This window comes from Nymphaea colorata, chromosome 10, assembly GCF_008831285.2.
Source record: "Nymphaea colorata isolate Beijing-Zhang1983 chromosome 10, ASM883128v2, whole genome shotgun sequence".
Taxonomy (NCBI): Eukaryota; Viridiplantae; Streptophyta; class Magnoliopsida; order Nymphaeales; family Nymphaeaceae; genus Nymphaea; species Nymphaea colorata.
In genome coordinates, this window is record NC_045147.1 from 17,546,740 (window position 1) to 17,569,909 (window position 23,170).

The window sequence follows — 23,170 nt, forward strand, 5'->3', positions numbered from 1 at the left end:
AGGCCTACGGGTTTGCGGAGAATGCCTGTTGCATAGAAAAGCAGGGGACTGAAACTCAAGTTGACTGACGAGGCACGGCCATTCATTTCTCCGCCTTCTTGTTGGTCACGCTTTCCCTTCTAACTATCCAAGCAGGTGAGTGGGGCCTGAGTTCGTGGATTGATTTTCCAACATCACTAGGAAAAAGGATGGCATGACTCGTCGTGTTATGAGATTTGGTGGTGCAGAGTTCTCCTCGCTTCTAGGTGATAAAGACCTTTGGTTGCTAAAAATTCAAAATTGTACATGTGTATATCATTTTCTTTTACGTGCCATAAAAATGACCCATCCATACACCAACACCATCTCGGTCCGCCTGCTATGGTGGTTGAATTTGAGATCTTCAACTCGAAACAAGAAGAAAAAGTTCAACAACTCAAGATTCTACCTCTCCGTTGGCATCTAACCAAATGGTTGATCTTAAAAGACAAATATAGGAAAAATGCTTGTTGGGATGAAGCATGTGGTTGAGAGGGTGAGGAAAGAGAGAAGATATGGACTTCTATAAATGAAAAGAGGAATACATTAAACAGTAAGAGGAGCGGGGGAAAATGACAGATGAACAATTCAAGGTTCTGTTAAGCTGTCAATTTAGATTAAGTAGCCATTGCTTAGGCTTGCAAGGTAGAGTTAGTGCGTGGCGGTGAAAAGAACCTTCAAGCTGCAAGCGAACTTATTAAGAGATGTTGTGCGGAGTACCAACATTCAAATCGATGTGGACTTGGCTGGCCTAACGAGTCTGATCCGTTACTTCGACTTTGGCTTGAATTTCGCCCATAAGTTCGACTAAAATAAACCCATTAATTTGTTTTAGTCATGTAATCTAATATTGTATTAACGAACAACGACGCACACACCTGTGTAGGGTCAGATAATCAACATACTCAAAGGTTGGTGGAACAGTCTCGGGTGGAAGCTGGTAGGCGATCAGTCTTGTCAATGGCGTGAACTTTCTGTGTTGGAAACAAAAGTCATTGATTCTATAGCCGAACTGTAGTGAGGATAGCATCCCGACGCACTGAAAGTTGGTATTGTACCTTATGAGTTAAATGAAAGCTTCGACTCTTTGTCAAAGTGGCAACAAGGTTTCATCCTTTTTCCTTGAATAGAAAGCAGCAGCTAGGAAAACACTTTGAATTGATTGGATATTGCTGGGTTAACTTTGACGTGCCCCAACATGATTTAGACAGTTTTTGAATGTGTATGTGAAAATATATCGAAGGAGGTACCCAACTAACATCTGCCTAAAACTTATGTTTATGCAAATATGTAGCAAAATCGTTTTTTATTAGTTTTTAAGATCATTTGATGATTTAGGTTGGTTCACTAATCAGCACTACAGGTATTCAAATGTTCAGTGTCGCATCCCATTAATGGGGTTGAGTGAGAAGACGGAGAGCTCCCCACCCTTGGCTGAGGTGCATAGGGATCACTAAAGTTAAGCCGGCGACATGGGGTATGGTATCGGGTATCCCCCAACCAGCCTGCACAGCTGCACACTCTATCCAAATCTGAATATGAGTCGAATCAAATATTTACTTAAATCCAAATCTGTTCCAGGCCCGATCAAATGTCATTTCTTAAATCTGAATCCAATCTAATTTTTAAATCGGACATCAAAATTTTTTCATGCTTATTTTTTTCAGTTGTTCAATCAAATATAAAATCTAAATCGACATACTTTATAAATGAGCAGATGTAAAAATACATGGTTATTCAGCACTCTTCTGACCCACACTTTTACCAAGACCTTCAATAAAAAAAGATCTAGATTCCTTATGTAGGATAATTTGAGTTTCTAAAATGGCGAAATCATTTTCAAGTCACAAGAATGCCGTTCAGTTTCGGCAGCAATTCTAACTCGAATACAAATTTTAGGAATATATAATTGTATAGTACACATATTCGTTTGCAAATTGGAAGAACGCGACTGTGCCACAAAGAATCTGATGCCATTTTATCCATTTAAGACAACAGAAAGTTTTCGTTCGCTACTGCCTTCAAATCATCCGGGACGCGTGACATTCGACTACAATTATTTGCCATCACAGGCACCCACACAAGAATGTACATCTCTAGCCAACTCGAGCTCGGCTTGTTAAACTTGAGCTCAAGTTAAACTCGAGTCATAATCGATTTCCTGTTTCCTAATTTTTAGGAACAAGTGATATATGTGTGCATCAAGTGATACGAGCTTAACAAGCCGAGATCGAGCTTGCATCATAAAGCTGAACTCAAGCTCGCTCGTCGTACGTACATTCCTACCCCCAGAAGGTTGGCCCCCTTGTGGGGCAGAGTTATGGTCTGAATCAATCAAACACATAAAAATATCTTGGTTCGATCCTTCTGATCTGTTCATCCAAACTCCACACTCGATGATCTTTATCGTCTACCCGTCTCACTGATCACTCTCGCACCTTCGCGGGAGATGGAGACTGTTGCCCTTTGTGGTGGCATCAAGGAGCTGTCTGCGTCCATCCACGGGCAGCAGATCCCAGCGAGTTACGCCTTTCCGCCGGAGCTCAGGGATTCTGGCGTCAGCAACGTCGTCCAAGCGACCGTGCCAACCATCGACCTGCAGCTGCTCAGGTCACACAGCGATGAGGAAAGGTCTGAAGCTATCAGAAGCCTTGGACGTGCCTGTGAAGAATGGGGCTTCTTCCATGTGAGTTAGCCGCACCCTTCTATCTCTTCCATCTGAATTGCTTGTTCATCTCTTCATTCGTTGGACATAATCTTTTCATTGGCCTGGGATACTATGAAAAAGCGAATTCTCAAATCCTTCCACATATTTGGGTGTAATTCATAAAGTAAAAATATTGAGTTCAATTCCGTTTCTTCTTCATTTTGTACCTCTGCTAATTCGATGGGCACTTCTCGCAGCTTATAAAGCACGGTGTATCCGAAAGCCTTCGCCAAAGAATGATGGCTGCGGGGCGACAATTTTTCGAACTACCGCCGCCAGAGAAACTAAAGTACACCGGAAAACATGTGCTCGACCCGATACGTTATGGGACGAGCTTTAACTCGTCGGTTGATCAAGTGTTGTGCTGGAGAGATTACCTGAAAGTGATTACTCACCCTGTTCTCAACTTTCCAGAGTCCCCACCAGAGTTGAGGTATGTGGCAAACAATCAAACACTGGATTTGCTGCTAAAGAATAATTGGTAGGATCTAGCCATAAAAGTTGGGTTGGAGGTAGTCTTATCCCTTGTTCCTCTGTTCCGGACTCCGCTTTCACCGCTACCAATCAGCCTCTCTTTAGTCTCTGTGTCCAAATAGCATCTCTGGTCCTTAGTTTTCTGATTTCCAGAGAGAAACCATGTCTATTCCTCTTCCGAACGCTCGAACTTAGTGACTGATCTTGAAGAGGTGAAGATTTGCTAAGCCTAATCGGAATCGATAGTCTAATGTAATGACGTCATATTCATATGCTTGCTCTTTGTTTCCCTTGGAGCCAGGAGTGCGGTGGAAGAATATTCAAGACTTCTGAGAGAGATAGCCGGCGAATTGTTGGGAGGAATATCAGAAAGTTTAGGGTTGGAGAGCCCTTATATAGAGAGAGAGGTCCAGTGGGACAAGGGATTCCAAACTGTTGTCATCAACTTCTACCCACGTTGTCCACAGCCAGAGCTAGCACTCGGCATTCCGCCCCATTCTGATCATGGTCTGCTCACCATTTTGGCACAGAGTGGAGTCGACGGCCTTCAAGTAAAGCATGACGGCCACTGGGTCCCTGTAACTCCTCTTCCTGGTTCCTTTCTTGTTAACGTTGGTGACCATCTCGAGGTAAGCGCCCCACAGTTTTTTCCCTTCACCTGCTTCAAGCAAAGTTCAGCACACATGCACATGTATACTAGTATATTTGCAGCCATATGATCTACAAGACTACAATTCTCTTGGCATCTTACATTTTTCTCCTATCTTCCAGAGTGTCTTTGCTTTTGCGAAAATTTATTGGCATTAAATATAATCCAGCAAATCAATCACTTCTAACACAAGTTAGTGTATCCCCTTTTACTCAGTTTCAGTTTCCCAAATCTTCGGAGATTTTCAAGTCACTACTGCTTCTCGATTTCCAGTAGTTACTAAACCAACAATGACATGAAAATCCTAAGGTCGCCTGAGAAGCAGGGAGACTTTTGGGGTGCTTTTCGACGTAGGCGGCGAAACAGGTTAACCAGAAACTAAATCCCCGTTGAGAACCAGAAGGAACAAATTTGATAACGCCGCATGCCCACATAAATTTAATTTATGTGATGGTGTATCTATGTTCTTAACCGAACCACCAAAATGTTACTGATATTACAAATTAAGCTAAATATTACCTTATTGAGAGACGGAGAAAGAGAGAGGTTCTAGACCACTTTCCAATCATCACTTCTGCTATCTGCTATATATTGATGAGTTTAAAGAATTTTCTGTCCTGCAGATGACCCCCAGCTATAGTAGTTGCTCTTTCAACAAATACATTTCTGTTTGGCTGTCCATACACCACAAAGCATTAAATCCCGCAAATTTCTGACCAAACCTCCCAACCTACTTCAATGTTCCACTTCCTTTGGAAGGTTCCAATTCTTTTTGGTTTTATGTCGTAAGGTGAAAAAGCCCAACTGGTCTTCCCTGACCAGGTTGTCAAGGAATGGTGTTTGTGGAAATGAAACCCAGGCTGCTCAGAAGATGAGTGTAACACCCCATTGAAAAGTTTTAGTTGCATACCGAATATTGTGAGAAATTTTGAGAGACTTACTAAGGAATTTGTTAGGTGATTGTTGTCATAGTTCCCATCCTTTTTGAAGCTCAAATTAAAGCTGGGGGCTGGTTGAGATCCACCATATGGAAAGCCCGAACCAAGTATGGGAACGGGCCGTGTTGTGACAACTAGAGCTGTGTGGTACTAGGCCCAGGCTTGGGGTTCAGATCGACCAATATTGCCCAACTCGAGCTTGATATCTAAAATCTATGCACCAGAAAAAAGGATTCATGTCCAGATCAGGTTTAACAGGTCATTTTCGTTCTTTGAATTCAATCTAATTTCTGGATTAAGCTTATTAAAGTAGATCTATTAAATTTATTTTAAAGAATCTGATACTAGTAACTATATTAACGAATAATCATTATCAACAGGGCTGGTGCGTGTAACTGGCATATTCTTCAATGAGATTGGTTCGGCTAAATTCTTTTATTATTGGCTTGAGGATTCCATTCAATCGGACAGGCCAGAGCAGGCCCAAGCCCGGCCTATGTGCAGCCTCCATGTGTATGATAACAGCCGAGGACCATCCCATTGCACCAACCCTTCTGGCTCTAATATAAAACTTCATCTTTGCAAATACATGAACATGAATTATGAATCTCGCTTTTCATGAAAATGATTGAATCATGAGCATGACATCAATCAGTCGAACCCTCACTTTCTGTAACTTTTCAAACGAACCTGCCCTGCAATCAGGAAATAAATTGGATGAAATTACAAACGCAGTTAGTTGGATTGGTCCTGTTCAAGTGGTAGCTATTCATGGTCGTGAGCATTTCTAAAGGAAAAGCTATGACCAATTTACCTTCAAAGTTCAAACGTGAAAAGCTAAAAAAAACAAGTAGCTTCTGTAAGTAGCTATTTTCTTATTTAATGAATCAAGTAGCAGAATGGTGTTGAGGCAATTAATTGTTCCTAACTCTACTTGAGAAGAAATCTGCAATTAGTTAGGACCAATTGGTTGCATCATAATTTAACTATTCCGCTACTTTTTTGGTAGATATTGACGAATGGAAGGTACAAGAGTATCGAGCACAGAGCGATGGTGAACAGTGACAAAGAAAGAATGTCCATTGCTGCAGCGCATGGGCCATGTTTGGACACCGTCGTCTCCCCAGCCGAGCAGTTGCTGAACCAAGGAGGCAACCCCCTTCAGTATGGTAAGATGACATACAGAGAGTACTTTGAGGTTCAACAGAGCAACCAACTGCGTGGAAAAGCTTGTTTGAACATAGTTAAGGTCTGAAGTCCATTTGTTCTTTACAAACTTTCCTCTGCTGCCCAGCCCTCTGTCAAAACAACGTCTGTTTTATGATGGTGTCGCTTCCAGAGAAGTATGATTAGTTGTAATTATGTGTACAGGTAATGAAACCATCATGTCAATCAAGTAACATTTGATTGCTAGACTTATGCCATCAAAAACTGTATCTCATGACCTACAACAGTCTCACTGTCTCTCTCTGTGTCCAGAGGTGGGCTTCTTTCATTTGGAAACACCCCCAGTGCTCAGTGGTTCACATTCTTAGCATGCCACGAGCGATTATTGACAGCTTACAGACTCTGTCAACTATGTTAGTTTCTCCTTTCCCAGCTACTGTTTCATCTGTAAGTCTGATGGGGAGTCCCCTAACCATCTTCTCTTCAACTGTAAAGCTGCAATGCAAAGCAAATTCGTTAAGAAGAAAGTTGGTCCTAATGATTTCAGAGAAGCAATTGGCAAAGGGCATTTGTTTTATCTCAAATACAGGATGGAGGTGAAAGGTGTGGAACCTTCTTCTTTCAATTGTCATTAAAACCATCTGAATGAGTCGCATTCGGCTCTGCTATCTACAGGGAGGAACACACTTAGATTGGAAAGATGTCAGAACTCTATACCCCCATTCGGATTCGATGGCCTTACGGTCGGATATCAGTATTGTGCTTGACGAGATCTGTGAGTATGTGTTCTAGCATGCCCTTGCATTCATATAGCGTCCTCGGTCGAATCAAGGAAGGTTAGAGTTTGCTTCTCCATACAACCTCTTGTCCCTGTGATTACCGGCTCCCTTCCCGTGTGATGAATGAAAGAGGCGGCCATTAATCATGAATAAGAGAGAGTGAGCCGCCATTGCCGCTGTCTCGTGTCACTTCACTTTCCCTGCAACTAATTTTGCCCTGACTGATGCAAGCTGGATCCGTTCCCGCATTTTCATTTCTTTTATTAGCGGCAAGTACTTAAGCCTGCAAGGAGCTTTTCCGAAACAGTAGTTCCGGAAGGACCACAGCTTCCATGTGACGGCATGGAAGCATTGCCTCCAGCAAGACATTAGCCAACCTCTGTTAAAGCTGGTGGAGAACCACCACTTCAACTCAAGAGCAAAGGAACGATGAAGGATCCTTTTCTTTTCAAATTGGTCCACCACGTACTTCCACACTTTGGCTCCTCTATTGCATGTGAAGAGGGCGTGGCAGGCGTTCTCCTCCTGATTGCGGCACATATGGCAACGACTGGGGATACTGAATCCCCTAGCTTGCAATTTATCTTGCGCTTTAAGTTTGCAATGGCTAGCTAGATAGCAAACCAGCTGTTTCGAGAGTGGGCCTCGTTACTGCAGAGCCATTTACGCCAGCCTTCTTCTCCAACCTTTGACCTGATGTTCAGGCAGATATCCCGCGACTTGACACCAGACGAAGGTACGCTAAGGAATATGAGGATATCTGGAGAATTAGACAGAAGCTGGATCGAGCTTTTTCTTTTAGACTTCAACATTAATGTTGGCAAAGGTACACGGAAATGATCAGTTGTTTTGATCTATAAATAGGATTCCAAAACTTTCTTGCATCGTAGAATCTTATCTGAATTAGAAAAAATAATAATAAAAGAATAAGGTCTCATGAGTCACAATTAACCTGTTAAAATAAATTCAACCAGACAACTAATCGGAGATCTTACATAGGATTTATTTGCTGATGCAACGCAGCGTAAGTAGAAACTCTAAAGTCCCCATCCCACAGTTTTTTTATGTTTTCAACTTTTTAGAAGGTCATGTTAATTTTCATAGACAAAATGGTTCCAGATTTTACATCATTCAGTATGTATCTGCTCCACGCCTGCTAACATGGATAAAAAATGAACGCAAGCATTGGAAGCTAGCTGCCGCCCAAAGGCTGACATGTCTAAAAGCCAAAATTCTCTGGTCTGATGATTCCTATTTCTGCATCAAGTATAAAAACAGAGAACATTTTTAACATAAGAAGATTGACACATTAATCTCTGCATTTCCTTGACTTTGGGGAATTTGGAATCTCATCGAGTTAATTGCTCCTTCGCGTCGCTGCTGACAGAAACACAGTCCTCGACCATAGATTACACAAGTTCTTATTTGTTTCCTAGATCCTAGACTCGAAACCCCACATCTTCATGAAAGCTATGGACAAGCCAAAAAAGAAACATAATATATAGAAGACGAAACAAAGAAGGAGACACTAAATTCGCGATAAAGATAACGATAGAAGAACCATAATTAAACCTAGTCTACCAGTGATGCGCATACCTCTTTCCACGTGCTGTCCTGAGAAAAGTCCTTCCTTAAGCCACATGAAACATTATATTTGAAACGGCGACCTTCTTCTTTGCAATATCGTCATCAACAAACTCTCAATGCCTGTTGAAGATCAACCAATTAATGACTAAGATCAAACGGTAAAGGTGGTTCAAGATCCTGTTTTCTTTTTCTTTTTTTTTTGTCATCAAAGATGAGAGGAGGGGGTTTTAAGGAGCATAGTGTAGTTGGTGGAACTAGGGACTCATAATAAACAAGTCTCTAATTCAATTCCTATGAACACTATGCTCTTGTATTTAAGGAAATAGAGTGCGACTACTTCACAGACACAACTCAAGACCGTAGAAACACAGGAGGAATGAAGAGCCTTGAAGGTTAGTTTTTAATGGTAGAATGAATCTCTCATAAAAAAAAAAAAAAGGTGAGACGCGCCTATGGATTAACAAAAAGGCAGTGGAGAGGAGGCAGGATCCAAGGAAGCAAGTAACCAATTCATTTTTTACGGTGGCATTAGATCTTTGTCATAGTAAAAGCCAAACTTGTGTATAAAAATTAAATGAAATATATATAAACAATATAGGAAAATCAAGGTTCTTAGAAACGGAGAAAGTCAAAATTCCCGTATTCAATGGATATTCTTTGACATATCTGCCAGCTTGCTGATTCATTAGTCCCCAACCTAAAACGCAATTCGATTTTGCCTTCAAAATGAAGGAGGACGTAAGAAAAGTATGGGTTTCATTCATTCTTCTAGATCGACCGCAGATCTGAACCGTCGACAGCAACGACCACCGAGCATCTTGAGTGAGGTCGTCAGCCACCCCCCTTCATAAATGAACCAAGGCGATATCTCGACACCTTCACCCCCATCGATTGGGAAGCGTGAATCGAAGTCTATTCAAGTAGCAGGAAGAACTCACCGACACAGCCGGCACCACCGCCGGCGCCACTACTGCCTTTGATGGGCCGACGACTCAGGAGGCTGGTGGGCGCTCTCAAGGACAAGGCATCCATCGGGAAGGCCCTCGCCCTTCCCAAGTTAGACCTCCTCCCCATCCGCCTCGCCATCGTAGAGGCCACCTCCCACGATCCCTCCTCCCCTCCTCCCCACCGCCACATCTCCACCATCCTCGCCACCGCCGGCCACTCCTCCCGACTCGTCGCCTCCACCTGCGTCTCCTCCCTCCTCGACCGCCTGCACCAAACCCGCAGCTGGGCCGTCGCGCTCAAGTGCCTGATCGTCGTCCACCGCATCGCCCAGCAGGGTCCCTTCATCCTGCAGGACCAGCTCGGCTTCTACCCGCCCGCCGGCGGCCGCAGCTCCCTCAACCTTGCCAACTTCCGCGACCCCTCCTCCCCGGAGGGCTGGGCCGTCTCCTCCTGGGTCAGGTGGTACGCCCGCTTCCTCGAGTCCGTCCTTCAGGCCTCCCGCGTCCTCGGCTACTTCTTCAACTCCGGCCGGCCGGACGGCAACCTCGAGGACGACGTGGCCGCCATGACTAACGTGGAGCTCTTGAAGGAGCTGGAGGCGTTGGTGCCGGTGATGGAGGAGATATACCGGCCTGAATTCCTGGATGGCGGCCGGAATCCGGTGGTAGCCGAGGCGACGAGCTTAGTCGTGGCGGACCTTCATCTTTTGCAGGAGGAATTGCTTCTGAGGGTGAGGGAAGGAGAAGAAAGGATTCCAGCCTTAAGCTTCCCGGAATTGGCGGACTTCGTTTCGGCCGTGAAGAGATTGGGAGCACTGCTGGAGTGCCCGGCATTGGTTTATGGCGTTAAAGCCACTGGGAGACTCAGGGACTCGGTGTTTCGGTTTCTCCAGGCTGCCCCCAAGCCTAGCCTTCTCACTGGCGGTGCAAATCGTACACAGGCGTTCTCCGAGTCGGCTCGCTTCGGAAGCGGACGTCTCGTCTCACCGGAGGTCAGGTTCTTCTCCTGCAGGCGAGAATATTTACCTGTTTGATTAAGCCAGGAGGCGACAGCTTTCTTGGGATCCCACTTGTATGTAGTTTTTTTTTACCATTTATTATTAAATCTGTGAAAGAATTCCCTGTTTGGAAAAGAAAACAAATTAAGAGGCAGTCGTATCTATCTAACCTACATATATATAAAAAGTATTTTGGAGGGGAAGCTTTCTATCATCACGTGCATTGACTTGTTGCTTGAAAGTTTTCACACTCCGGTTGGTTTATGGTTGATAAAATCGAGATGTGAACGGTGCTATGTAGATATGACACAGATGATTCAATGTCCCACCAATTGGGTACCGTGTAAAGAACTCAAAATATGTTGGATCATCCTTGCCGCTCATTAGTCGGCTAAAAAATGTTTAATCTACAGCCATTAAAAAACTTCTAACCGATAGTTTGAGATTAGAAACAATGTGCGAGTGTTTTATGAATCTACTTCAAAATTGACGTAGCAAAACCTATCTAAGCCCTGGTGATGAATGTAAACTAAGATCATAAACATATGTGTGAAGTGTGAGTTGGATGATGTCACTACTTATAATACGTATTACATACGAACGAATTTAAAAAAACTTTGTCAAAAAAGTTGGATATCGAAAAAAATTAACACCTCATTAGAATTGGATTGGATCTAGATCTAACAAAAATGACATCTGTTTGTATTCGATTTGAATGAGCATTCCACTTAAAATATATACTTGCAGATTTTGACAGTTGGTTCTTAGCATAATATAATCCCAAGGTTCAAATTCGGTTGTGCATTTAAGTAAGCTATTTTTTCAAAAAAAAAAAAGATTTGAATAAATGTTATACATCTAATATTCACCCATTTTCAAGGGTGGTTCTTGGTAATTCATAATGAGGGTTGGTCGTCATTTAGATTTTTAGATCCGGATGTGAATCTAGTACTCAGATCCGAATTGGATTAAGATTGTAAATTTAAAAAGCAGGTTCAGATATAGTATAGCCCTTCTTCATTCATATTCTAATTCATAACTCAAATTTAAATATATGAACGTTGAATTAGTTAGATATGACAAAGAATACATCTGATTCAAATCCATTAAACTATTAACGTCCCTAGGCATGAGAAAGATATCATGTCATTCAAATGGATTCAGATTAACGAGATTTCCAGTATATCATAAATATTGGTCTTAAAGTTCAAGGAATTTTCTAACGATACGATATGGGCAAGTGATTTGAAAAGCAACATATTGATAAGTTTCTTAAAGTTTAGTAAGCAATCGTGGAGCTGAATCAAACAATATTGGCCCCCATAATGTTTTGATAAGCCATATATGGTGGGCCGCTTACATAACTTTCATTTAATTTAGCGTCTGCAATTATACCTAGTGGATGAGCGAGAAAGAGAGTGGATAGCTAAGCCGGTCCTACAGAGGTCACAGCCCTTCAATGTATTTTAATGAGTTCTGTGCTTCCGATTTTGGTAGACTTTTCCATGAAGTTGATATTGGCCCATTTAACATTTCGAATATCATGCTTACTTCTTGACATCTCAACCCGATCTCACCCCACTAACATCATTGGTAGTGTGATTTCATATATTTATAGCCTCCAATTAATTAAAAGAGACTTACAAGATATCTGATTTTCATTCACACCCCAACTTCGACTCTTGGCAGCACAAATCGCTACTTTCCATGAGTTTAAAAGCACCATTTAGATCGTTGGATGGCATTGTTTCTTCATAAAGATTCTTAAGATGAGTATTTCTGAGTTGGGACAAAGATGTTTGACGTATAGCAGATGAGGAATCCAGGGGCTGCAATCTTCTTCCTGCCTTTGATCCCCCAAATTCTGAATCAGTCACTTCCTGATCAAATCTAATGTGAGGCAACTTGAATCAGGTGGCATAACAGCTCCTACATAACCCCATTGCTCAGAGTCTCAGACCAAATATTAATCTTCTCACACACTCTCCATTGAAGTAGGTGGGAAACTTCTTCCCTTGGTTTTCTTCTACCAAGCCACAGACTACCCTCCTACATCTGTCTACAAGGGGATGGAGAAAGCCTTGCAAGAAAAGTCGTACATGTGTATTAAACGTTGATAGACGCTGTAAGCCTGGCCCTCCATCATCAATGGGCCTGCACATGTCTGCCCATTTCATGCATGGTATCTTCTAATCCCCTCCTTATCTCTCCACAGACGTCTGCAACAAGTTCTTTCCAACGCCATAATGACTGGCTTTGGGACTTTCAAACACCTGAAACCAGTAGCCAATAAGCCGGTTGATCACATCTCTTACAACACAGTTTACGGAAAAGGAGAGAAGTTTCCGTTCCTAAGTTGGCAGACATCTTTTTTGCCACCTTTTCACGACAACCTGACACAAAATAGCGGCGCCCCAAGACAGTTTAATGGAAGTTCACCCAACAATTCCATCCAAGCTGACCTGCAACTTCCTCACACCCCATATTAATGAGATGATTGTGGATCTCTTATGGTCGATCGTAAACCCTGCTGCCTTTTCAAAAGGCATTGCTCTTGTATTTGTTTTAAGAAACGCAACATAGCTGGTCAAGTCAAGAAGGCGGGTGGGCCAACGTGAGCTTTGTCGTTAACTGTGTGTTATCATTTTTTATTATAAAAAATAACAAACATTATTCCTGAGTTAAAGAAGCTTTAACTGTAAGTTTACAAACAGCTTTGAATCCATGAAGGGCGGGCATGGTGAGGGAGGAGGCTTTTGCCTTTCATCTGGCCTGTGTAGTTTCCTCAGTTTCACCCTAATTGATATCCTGTATTTTTTAATGAGGAGAGAAACCACCAAGTTTTATTGTGTTCTCTACAAAATTTTATGCGCCTTATTGTTTCACTATTTTTCGTGTGTTAATGTGGTTAATGATTAAAATAACTTTAGTTTAGGTTCAAAAATTAAACTTTTATAAAAACAAAATTAAAAATTAAAAAAAAAGTAAAAATATTATGAAACACATTTTTTAATAAATTATCAAAATATTCTTCATTCTTTTACTACGCATAAGGGCTGCACAACGAGTCGAGCCAACTCGGGCTCGACTCGAACTCGCCCGGAAAAGCTCGACTCGAACTCGACTCATTTATAAATGAGTCGAGTTCGAGTTCACCCATTAAGCTCGAAAAGCTACACGAGTCGAGTTCGAGTTGCACGAACTCGACTCGTTTAAACTTGACTCGACTTGTACAAACCGGTTCATGAAACCGGTTCACCGGTTTAGGGTTAAGAGTTAAAACGAAACGTCGAAAGCCAATCTTTCCTTCAAGTCTTGAATTTCTTCTGGCTTCTCTCTGTCTTCTCGATTTCTCATCTTCCCTCTTCCATCGACCATGACCGCAAAATCGCCTTCCCTCTTCCGTCGACCACGACCGCCAGACGAGACGAAGTCACGAGAGAGGACCAAGGTCCACGGCCTTGGGTCTTCCATGTTCCATCTAGAAGGGGAAGGCCGAAGGGGTGAAGCCGTGAAGCGCGGCAGCCAGCAGCGGAGCAGCCGGCAGGGCGGCGGGCGGCAGGCGGCAGGTTTTCTTCTTCTTCTTCTTTTTGAATCGTTTCTTCATCGGTTGGGTTTTCATTTTTTCCCCCTTCTTCAAGTGCCTGGGTCTCGCGTGCGTGGTCGGTGACTTTCCCCCTTCTTCAAGCGCCTGGGTCTCGCTTGCGTGGTCGGTGACGCGTGACCTTTGTCCCGGACTCCCGGTTAGGGTTTATCTTCTCCCTCGTTTTTTTTTTTTTTTGGTTTATTGCTTTTGTCTTTTCTGTGGCTTCCAAATGAATTCATAATGGTGGATGGAGGCATTTGGCTTTCCGTGTGTTGAATGTTGTAGTGTTTTCTATTTTGTTGTTATTGATAGTAAATTAGTTGTTCTCGTTTTTGTGTGTTGTTTTTACATGTGATGTGGACTGATTACATTTTTTTCATCTCTGTTTTGCTGTTATTGTCATGTGAACATTTCATCTCTGTTTTGCTGTTATTGTCCTGTGGTGTTCATGAGAAAACGAGTTAAGCGAGCTACGCGAGTCGAGCTCGAGCTCGACTTTGTGTAATCGAGTCAAGGTTGAGCTTGTGTTAGGGAGCTCGACTCGAGTTCGAGTCGAGCTCAAGCTTGAGCTCTTTCAGTCGAGTCCAGCTTGAGCTGGGCGAGCTCGACTCGGCTCGTGTGCAGCCCTAACTCCGCACGGTGCACCGTGTAACTTTCTCTCTCATCACAATGGTCCCAAAGCCGATGACTTAAACACGGATGCATGAACCCAATATCTTTTGCTAAGAGTTTTGAGGACTTGGAGGACACTCGGGTGCCAAAAATAATATTGTCGCAAGCATTTAGCTCCTGGACCGAATTTCCCCATACAAAAATACTCAAAAATTTATTTTTTACAAAATAGAAAAGCACAAATATCAATTTAAAATATAAAAAAGGTTAAAACATGTCATAAGTTATGCAACGTTGGCGTAGATTATTGATGGGCTCCACCGGCCGTGTTACCGATTGTTCAAATAATTCAAACTAAAATGTCCAATAATACAGACGATGGATGCGATCGATCGAGTTACGTCTGGTCGCAAAACCTGATTAAGACAGAGTTGGCTTGATCATGGAGTTCAGGTCTCGCACTCTAATTACGAGTAAGAAGAAAGACGCTTTCTTACCAACCGAATGGAATTCATTTAATTCGTCACTTTCACTTCTTGATCCACATCCGTTTTCTATAAGCAAAAGCACCAACTTAAAAAGCGAAGGTCGGAGTTAGAGCATTTCGAAGACTTTTTAAAAAGAAGTATCTTTTTTTCAACTTCTAACTTTCTTATTACCTATTTTTGTCCTTATAAGAGACTCATTTTTTCTTGTTAACCAGAGTATTTTGATCAGTATATACTCTGATGCACAATTTTCTATGTATAGGTGGTTCATATTAATCATAATCAGCTTCGTCCATGAAATTAATGTTGGTGGGACACCGCCGCTGACCTATACATTGTATCAACCCTGCAGATCATGCTTGGTTTGGGCCTAACGGGAGCTACCAAGTTGGCCCGGTTCATAATTAAGCATTTCTATAACCAGAAATAAATGATCATTTGTTATGAATTAGCTCATGGAAGGTTGTGCTATATATATATATCCTTAGTCGGTGGACATTGAGTTTTAAGTAGGTGAATTATGGGCCTCGATACTCGGTTTAGTACTGTATCTGTTTATATAGGTAGTGATAGAGTTGGTTGTAAAGACTGTAGTCACAACCACTAAAATGAAAGACCGATGCGTGTGACTTCACCAAACGCCAATATGAATTAAAAGGTTGAGTGGAACCAGTGACCAACTTCAATAACCCTTGTGAAGGTTTTGAAAACTTCACTAAGCTGCCCCGAAAAAAATTTCTTGGCTTCTTAATTGCGGTGTGTCAATCGAAGATGCTGGTGGCATAACTTATTCAAGAGCCATTGTTATGATTCATCAGCACATGTTGGCATACCCAACAATCATAACTTACGGATTTTTCTTTAATTGCTTGCAGGTTTCCTGTATTTGTGAAAAAGGATGGCAGGTACAAAGGATAAGTTCACATGAAAAAGCAAATGAACACATAAAAATCTTGTTTTAAAATTTTTGTTTTGAGAATAATATAGCAGGTGAACACATATAAGGTCAGTTTGATTTTTGTGGGTACAACTCCCCCATGACATAAATAGTACATTGTGACACTCTATTTGATATGTGTATCATAACTCATTTAGGTCTAGAGGTAGCCCAAAACATTTAAGGACAAAGGGAATTGGGGGTCTTTCAGATCCCATTTCTGGATGCTCCCTCCCCTACTCATAACTAAAATTATGTAAATTGCTGTGCAATGTCGCTTGGGCAACATAATAAGGTTATAAAGGGTTGTTTTGAATAACACTTAGTATGAGCCAATGAATCACTATACTCTTCAAATTACACAACAATCACTTACAACCATAAAACTATATAAACAACTCTCTCTAAATCATACACGAGGACCTTGGAACAATGATCAAAGCCTCTTTTTGTAAGGAAGACGCATTGGAGTCCAGCACGTAGATACACCAAGAAAGACCAACATCAGAAGAGGGGGAGAATGAGCTCGGACGAAAGGCGCACGAGGGACACCAGAGCACTGTCTCTCCCCTGGCAGCTCATGAAAGAATCGCCACAGCAGCAGCGGTCATGGCTCCTCCGATCACCGCAGAGCTCAAACTGAGCAGACCAGCAGGTGCAGAGCTGCCATAGGGGAAAGTGGTTGGGGTCGTCGTCCCGGGTGGCACGATCGACGAAGGGGTCGTCGAGTAAGGAGTGGTGGTGGTGGGGGTCGTCGTGGGAGTTGGGAGCTGGGAGGGGGTGGTTGGACCGGTTGCTGCTGAAACCAGCACTGCCATCTTCATCCCGCCGGAGCAATGGCTGGGGGTGCCGCAGATGAAGTAGTGACTCCCCGCCGACGTCAATGCGATGGTGGTGCTGCCGCTGCTGGTGTCAGCATTTAGAGGGACTGACGAGGAGCAACTACTGTAGTCTGCTGAAGATACCTCCATCACAGTATGGAGCATTGGGGAATAGTTGAAGACTGCCATCAAGTTTCAAGGGTCATCAAACCAGAATTGAGTCAAGTGAAGCAGGGGTCCAAGCAGTGTGTCTCACCGCTCAAGCATACCCTTAAGAAAAGCTGTATAATCTTTCTAAGGTGCATTCTAATGGCGGAGAAAACATGCCGTTAGGCAGCGTATAAGGCCCTCAGTCTCTTAATCAAAGGCAAGACTGAGTGCCACACTTTCTGCCTTTTCCTTGTGTACCTGTCACACCCTTTTCAGAACTGTGACAGAAAACGGAGGTCGCACCACGGGGTGATCGACTTGAGACCAGGCATAGCGGCCGGCCAGGAGATCGGGAAAGAAGCAGAGAAAGTCAGGGGGCCGCCGCTTCTTTCCCCTTTAAATTTTTGGAAAAAGCACGTTTTAGCATGAAAAGAATTTCAGAAGTTGGCCAACATCAATCCCTCTTAAATTTTCCCCAGAAAACTGAACGTATCCGCGTTTTCCTTGCGTAAATTTTGTTGGCTTTTGCTTTAAGATCCCATCTAAACCATAGAAGGTTAGTAAGACTTGAGAGTTCGATGTCGAGTGCACATCTATATATGTTGGCATGATCCGTCTAACAGAGATTTTGCTCGATCTTTTCTCGCTAGCTAGTAATAAATGTGAACAAGGAAATACAAAGAGGAGAAAGTTAAGGAGAAGTGACTAACTGAGGTTGTCGCCAACAAGCAAGGTTTTGCCACTAGTCCACTGGGTGTAGTCAACTCCCGATGTCCAGCCATTGCTGTCGCCAACAGTGTAATCCTTTGCAAGGATGGAAACGAAGAGCGAACACAAAGAGAGCAGGGCGGCAGTTGTGGTGCAAGCCATTGCCATTCCCTTGTCAATGAGCGAGTACTGAGAGGGAAAGAGATGAACCAGTACTGAGAGAGAAAGAGAGAGAGAGAGGTGGGTGATTGAAGATGTTAAGGTGATGGATAGCTTTTATAGAGAAGCCAAGGATCTCATCTCTTTAACTACTGTCTAAAAAAAGAGAAAGAGAGAGAGAGAGAGAGAGAGAGAATGCTTGTGCTAGACTCAATCCCTTACCTAACGAGGTTGGCAGCTGACCAGGGAAAGTTGGTAATATTTGCGTCCCACCATCAAGAGAGGCGTCCTAGCATATTACATCCATAGGTAGATCCGATCGAGTGAACTGATCAACGACTTCTTGCTTCAAATCTTTGCCCGCCCAAGTTAGCGTATGGCAACGTCCGTAGGTTGAACGGATCGAGTGCGAAGTTTTTAAAAATTGTGTCAACATCTCAACGTATATATTTGAATTTTTAAGTCCTCTTCCAAAATTTTAACCATGTGAAAATGACGCTACGGATCGAAACCTAGGCGTGCGTATTTAGATTGTGAGTATTTGTCTGTTGAATACAATTTAATAGGGATTGAAAATTCTATGTTCTTAACTTTAAGAAATTTTGCACTTTATAAATCTGTTTTGTGATGTTTATGCCAACTTATAAATAGTTTTTTAAAATGTTGGAATCTAACAATCACTATCAAGCATTAGATTTCCTTCTTTGTTTGATAAGATGATCAAAAGGATATATAACCATCTGTTTTCCTTTCGTTTAAAAGAAAAGCAGAAAGATTCGAGTTTTTATAATGTAATATACCGAATATATTGCATGAACACATCTATATTTCACCAGAAGACGACGGCTGGGACACAAATTGTGTTTTAAATCAATAACCAGCAATGCATTATTTGAGCTCACAATTTTTTTTCATTTTTTCCATTCTAATACAGACAAGCTGGGGAATTCATGACCGGCGACTCCAACGTCGAGACCCCAGCTTTGTTCCGCCTAAAGGAAATCCAACAACACCTTGAATCACGTTCAAACATTACAAGATCTTATTTGGGCACCTTCTCTTTTACATTTCGATGAGGTGAAACTCCGAAGAAAAGGAAAAGAGAAAGACTATCTCTTGGATGAGAATAAAGATACTTTTCTTGTTATCAAAGGCATCAGTTTTCAAAATAACTCCTTTCTTGTCTGTTGGTATCCTTTAATCAATCATTTGGGAGAAACTGCAATTTAAAAATTACCTACTTTAACCATATATAATATCCCAATATACGTTAGCTAGTGCATTAGTTCCACCCATTTTGGAACAAGCGGCTTGGAAAGCTCCCAATGCGGGGAAAGAGCCCCTGCCTTTTTTAACAATGAATATCATTATATCGACTCCCGTACCACCCGAACTTGTGACCGGCCACCTACCATCCACTGACTAAAGCCAGGGCACCATGCCCCCTCCAGTGCTAAACACATTGCATTTAGACGAACATGGTCCGATGCATTTTGGCTTTGGTAGGAAACTGCAGAATAATTGATAATCGAAGTACCATCCGCTGATTATAAATTTAAAACCTTTTTCTTTCTCGAATAATTGATAAAACCATGCTCAAGTTTTATTTCTTTACTTAAATACCCAATTAAACTCATAGAAAGTAAGGCCAAACGATAGAAATTTAAAACTTAAGCATGCTTTTTATTCTATCAAAACTTGGGCTTGTTTCTGCAAAAAAGTGTACATGTACAGACAAGCCCAAAGTTTGATGAAATACCAAAAGCATGCTAAGGTTTCAATTTCTCCTTTCCTTTTTTATATTGACTCATTAATGTAAATTGCATCTTGCATTGAATCCTTTTAATGAAAACAGACTCTCGAATCCTGTGATTTCAAAATGTAGGCTTTCCAAGACATGAAAATCAATGGCCCACAATGTGCATGACTTCAAACCTCTTTTTTCAAAGCCAGTGGTGGAGATACATTAGGGGCTGGTGCGGCCAATGACCCACACTAGCTTATTATAAGTTTCATTAAAAGAATCCAAAATTATATTATGATGACTTAGAAATTACATATGGAACTTAGATCAGATCTAGTGCAGGCTGGTGACTCAAGTGCGCTCAACCAAAAATCCTAACTCCACCACTGGTCAAGGTGATATACTTGGTCGTCTATTAAATAATAATATGTATCTTGTCTGATCAGTTTGGTTTTGACCTGGGAAGTCTCCACCTAACGCTACATGTTCGCTGGGATTGATGTCCCTTCTTGCATCACTCTAGTCCTCAAGAGAGAGAGAGAGAGAGAGAGGCTAAGTGCTCCCTAAAAATTTGGGCTGGGAAGGTATTACAATAATAATATATTATATCGTTTGCTTTGGCATGAATTACATCCTGGGATCCTTTCTCCCCCTGCCCACCAAATCATGTTTTTTGCTCTTGTTTGGTTTTTATTATATTACAGATGTCCGATGCTTTGAAATCAGGAAATTATAACAAACGCTTGAAAATGGCTCTCCACAGCAGAATCTCCATGTGATTTCATTGTCCTGTTGCTGTCAAGACTCGCAACAGGAACTTTGACACAGACAAAAGGTCGTATTATTTCCTCTGCTTTTGAACCACTTAAGGCGTAGCAGTTAGGACAGCGGTGGTTGTGCACCGGGGGCAACTTTTCTTGACGCCTGCTTTTGGCTCTATCACGGGAACCATGGCCGAGTTCGTGAAACATTTACCAACTCTTGTGCTCCGTTAAAAACTCGTTAGGTGTGGCAGCAAGAGGCAGGCGGTGGCCGTGTCCGGCATTCACCATTCCTGATTTGATTCCTGAATCGTGATACAATTGGAATTCGAAAACGTATATGGGAGAAAAACATGAAATTGGACCAAGTTCTTGAACTTTCTCGTGTTCTAACTGCCGTAACAGAACAGTGAGAAGTTCCGAAAAACCAGTGAAATGACATCAATGTCAGTCATTCCAAACAATAGCAAATTAATCACAAGAAGTTTTTTGAAGGCCCAATTGATTTTGAGCATGTTAAATAAATGCTAGTTTCGTTGCTTATTTCACCATTCGAATATTAGTTGCTTCTGGGTGTTTGTTCTCCAAGCAATATATTAGTAGTTGATTTCGTTGGTCCGTTGAGCAGATCTACCTGTCAGAGTATTATAAATCTTTTCTCAAGTTCTCTATCGTGAACCGCAGTCGAACTGGTTCTACTTAAATATAATATAACTTTGCCACGTTCATTTAAGAACTCCAATCATCAACCGAGCAGTGTATATACTACACAACATATGACGCAGGAGTTTTTATTTCAAAAATTGAAGCCGTAATGTCTGGCATAACGATCAGTAGCAGGTAGCCACAGAAACATTTTTTTTCCCTCCCATTTCAAATTAAAACCCGTTACATTTGAAAAGATGGCACCTTCTTCCTGCTCCTCAACTTTTCTCAAAGTAGCCGCCTAAAAGCTCCTTCGTTATACGTTGCAGGTGTGTTGTTCCTTTTGGTTGGGATTGCTAGCTAGCGTCGCGTGAACATTGCATTGCAGATGGAGTTCACATCGTGACTCCAATATCAATACCTTGATTTTAACTCTATATATCCTGAATAATGCAATCATCATGTTATTGTAGAAAATAGATCAAATAATAGAAGAGGACACAATTTTTCTTGGTTCGGTCAATCAGACCTACGTTCACGAGAAAACATCCCTTTTTCCTCATTATGTTGTGCATAGAAAACAATACATAATATAATGTTTCAGTCCCATTAAGGAACAAAGAGGGGAACGAGCATAGCAAAGCTCTTTACAAGGCAACATTAGCATTAAAGAAAGTATTCATGGCAGTTTGGGAATTTCCAAAGGAGATCATTCTCCAAAGCTCGTCCAACGTTCCTCTCAACGTTAATGATTCAACAGGTGGGAGATAAAAACGGCAACCATCATTTTCAACACTCCCCCTCAAGTGGTGTGTTGATATTCGTACATCCCCACTTGCTTAATATTTTCTGATGTAACTCCCGAGTCAAGCCCTTAGTGAGCCTGTCGGCCAGTTGTTTTGAACTTGTGATGTTGGGGGTAGATATTTCACGTTTTTGTACTTTCTCACGAACATAGTGACAATCTATTTCTATATGTTTGGTTTCATGAAAAACTGAATTTACTGAAATATGAATAGCGGTCTGATTATCACAATTCTGTTATAAGGGTTTTAATCCATGTAAGTTTATTAGTTGTTGTAGTCATAGCTCGATATTCTACTTCAGCACTAAGTCTGGACACAACACTCTGTTTTTTGCTTTTCCAAGGCACAATATTTCCTCCAACAAACACACAGTAGCCAGTTGTAGATTTTTTCCAATCTGCATTGGTGAATCCTTGAATTTGATGATGACCATTCCTTTTGTACCATATGCCTTGTCCTGGAGTTCCTTTTAAGTATTGCAGAATGCGATGAACAATTTTTCAATGATAATCTCTGGGTGCATGCATACACTGACTGGTTACACTGACTACATAGGTTATGTCCGGTCTTGTAATGGTCAAGTATATAAGTTTTCCTACTAGTCGTTAGTAGCCTTCCTTGTTACAGACGGGATCATCTTTAGTAATCTCAACTTTTTGTCCAACTTCAATTGGTGTTTGTACTGGCTTGCACTCAATTTTTCTGACTTCTTTAAGCAAGCCTAAGGTATATCTTCGTTGAGAGAGCAATAGACCCTTGCTTGAGTGAGAAATTTAAATGCCTAAAAAATAACAAAACTTTCCCAGATCTTTTATGTTAAAAACATTGCGAAGCAGTTTTTTAGTTCTCAAGATCTTTTCTTCATCCGTCCCTGTCACGATAATGTCATCCACATATACAAGTACGATAACCAGATTACCATCCTTCCATTTGATAAATAAAGAGTTGTCAGCATTGCTTCTTACAAAACCATGTTCTTTTAAAAAATTACTCAACCGGTAGTGCTATGCCCTTGGAGATTGTTTCAAGCCATAGATTGCCTTGTGAAGCTTGCACACCAATTTTTTCTTAGCTTCTTGAGGATGTTCGGGAGGAAGATTCATGTACACTTCTTCTTTCAAATCTTCTTGCAGAAAAGTGTTTTTAACATCAAGTTGATAGAAGGACCAATTATAATTGCATGCAACTGATAATATCACCCTTATTGTATTCATTTTTACTACAGGCATAAATGTTCTCTTCATAATCTAAGCCTTGAGTCTATGTATACCCTTTTGCAACAACTCTGGTCTTATATCTTTCAATACTCCCATCGCTTTTGTATTTTATTTTAAACACCCAACGACAACCAATAGCTTTTTTTTTTCTAGAGGTAGCATAACAATTTCCCAAGTTTTGTTTTGATGTAAGGCACTAAGTTCTTCATCCATGGCTTTTAACCACACCGAGTCTCTTTTGGCTTCTTCGTATGTAGTTGGCTCTGAACAAT

At 41.7% G+C, this 23,170-nt stretch overlaps 3 protein-coding genes and 1 long non-coding RNA gene across 4 annotated transcripts; 3 read left to right on the forward strand and 1 right to left on the reverse strand.

Moving 5' to 3' along the window:
* Window positions 1–2,277: 2,277 nt before the first annotated feature.
* LOC116262138 (2-oxoglutarate-dependent dioxygenase 19-like) lies at window positions 2,278–6,199 on the forward strand. The gene is made up of 4 exons (XM_031641243.2): window positions 2,278–2,704; window positions 2,923–3,158; window positions 3,501–3,828; window positions 5,796–6,199. The coding sequence occupies exons 1-4, from the start codon at window positions 2,468–2,470 to the stop codon at window positions 6,039–6,041; spliced, it is 1,047 nt and encodes a 348-aa protein (XP_031497103.1). The 5' UTR covers window positions 2,278–2,467; the 3' UTR covers window positions 6,042–6,199.
* A 3,025-nt stretch (window positions 6,200–9,224) lies between these two features.
* Window positions 9,225–10,453, forward strand: LOC116262139 (putative clathrin assembly protein At4g40080). Its single transcript, XM_031641244.2, has one exon. The coding sequence runs from the start codon at window positions 9,299–9,301 to the stop codon at window positions 10,298–10,300; it is 1,002 nt and encodes a 333-aa protein (XP_031497104.1). The 5' UTR covers window positions 9,225–9,298; the 3' UTR covers window positions 10,301–10,453.
* Window positions 10,454–13,526: 3,073 nt separating this feature from the next.
* Window positions 13,527–16,076, forward strand: LOC126410441 (uncharacterized). Its single transcript, XR_007574414.1, has 3 exons — window positions 13,527–13,833; window positions 13,906–14,007; window positions 15,826–16,076. It is a non-coding gene; the product is annotated as an uncharacterized LOC126410441 (long non-coding RNA).
* A 139-nt stretch (window positions 16,077–16,215) lies between these two features.
* LOC116262140 (blue copper protein-like) lies at window positions 16,216–17,825 on the reverse strand. Its single transcript, XM_031641245.2, has 2 exons — window positions 17,569–17,825; window positions 16,216–16,890 (listed from the first exon to the last, which is right to left on the reverse strand). The coding sequence occupies exons 1-2, from the start codon at window positions 17,732–17,734 to the stop codon at window positions 16,466–16,468; spliced, it is 591 nt and encodes a 196-aa protein (XP_031497105.1). The 5' UTR covers window positions 17,735–17,825; the 3' UTR covers window positions 16,216–16,465.
* Between the last annotated feature and the right edge of the window lie 5,345 nt (window positions 17,826–23,170).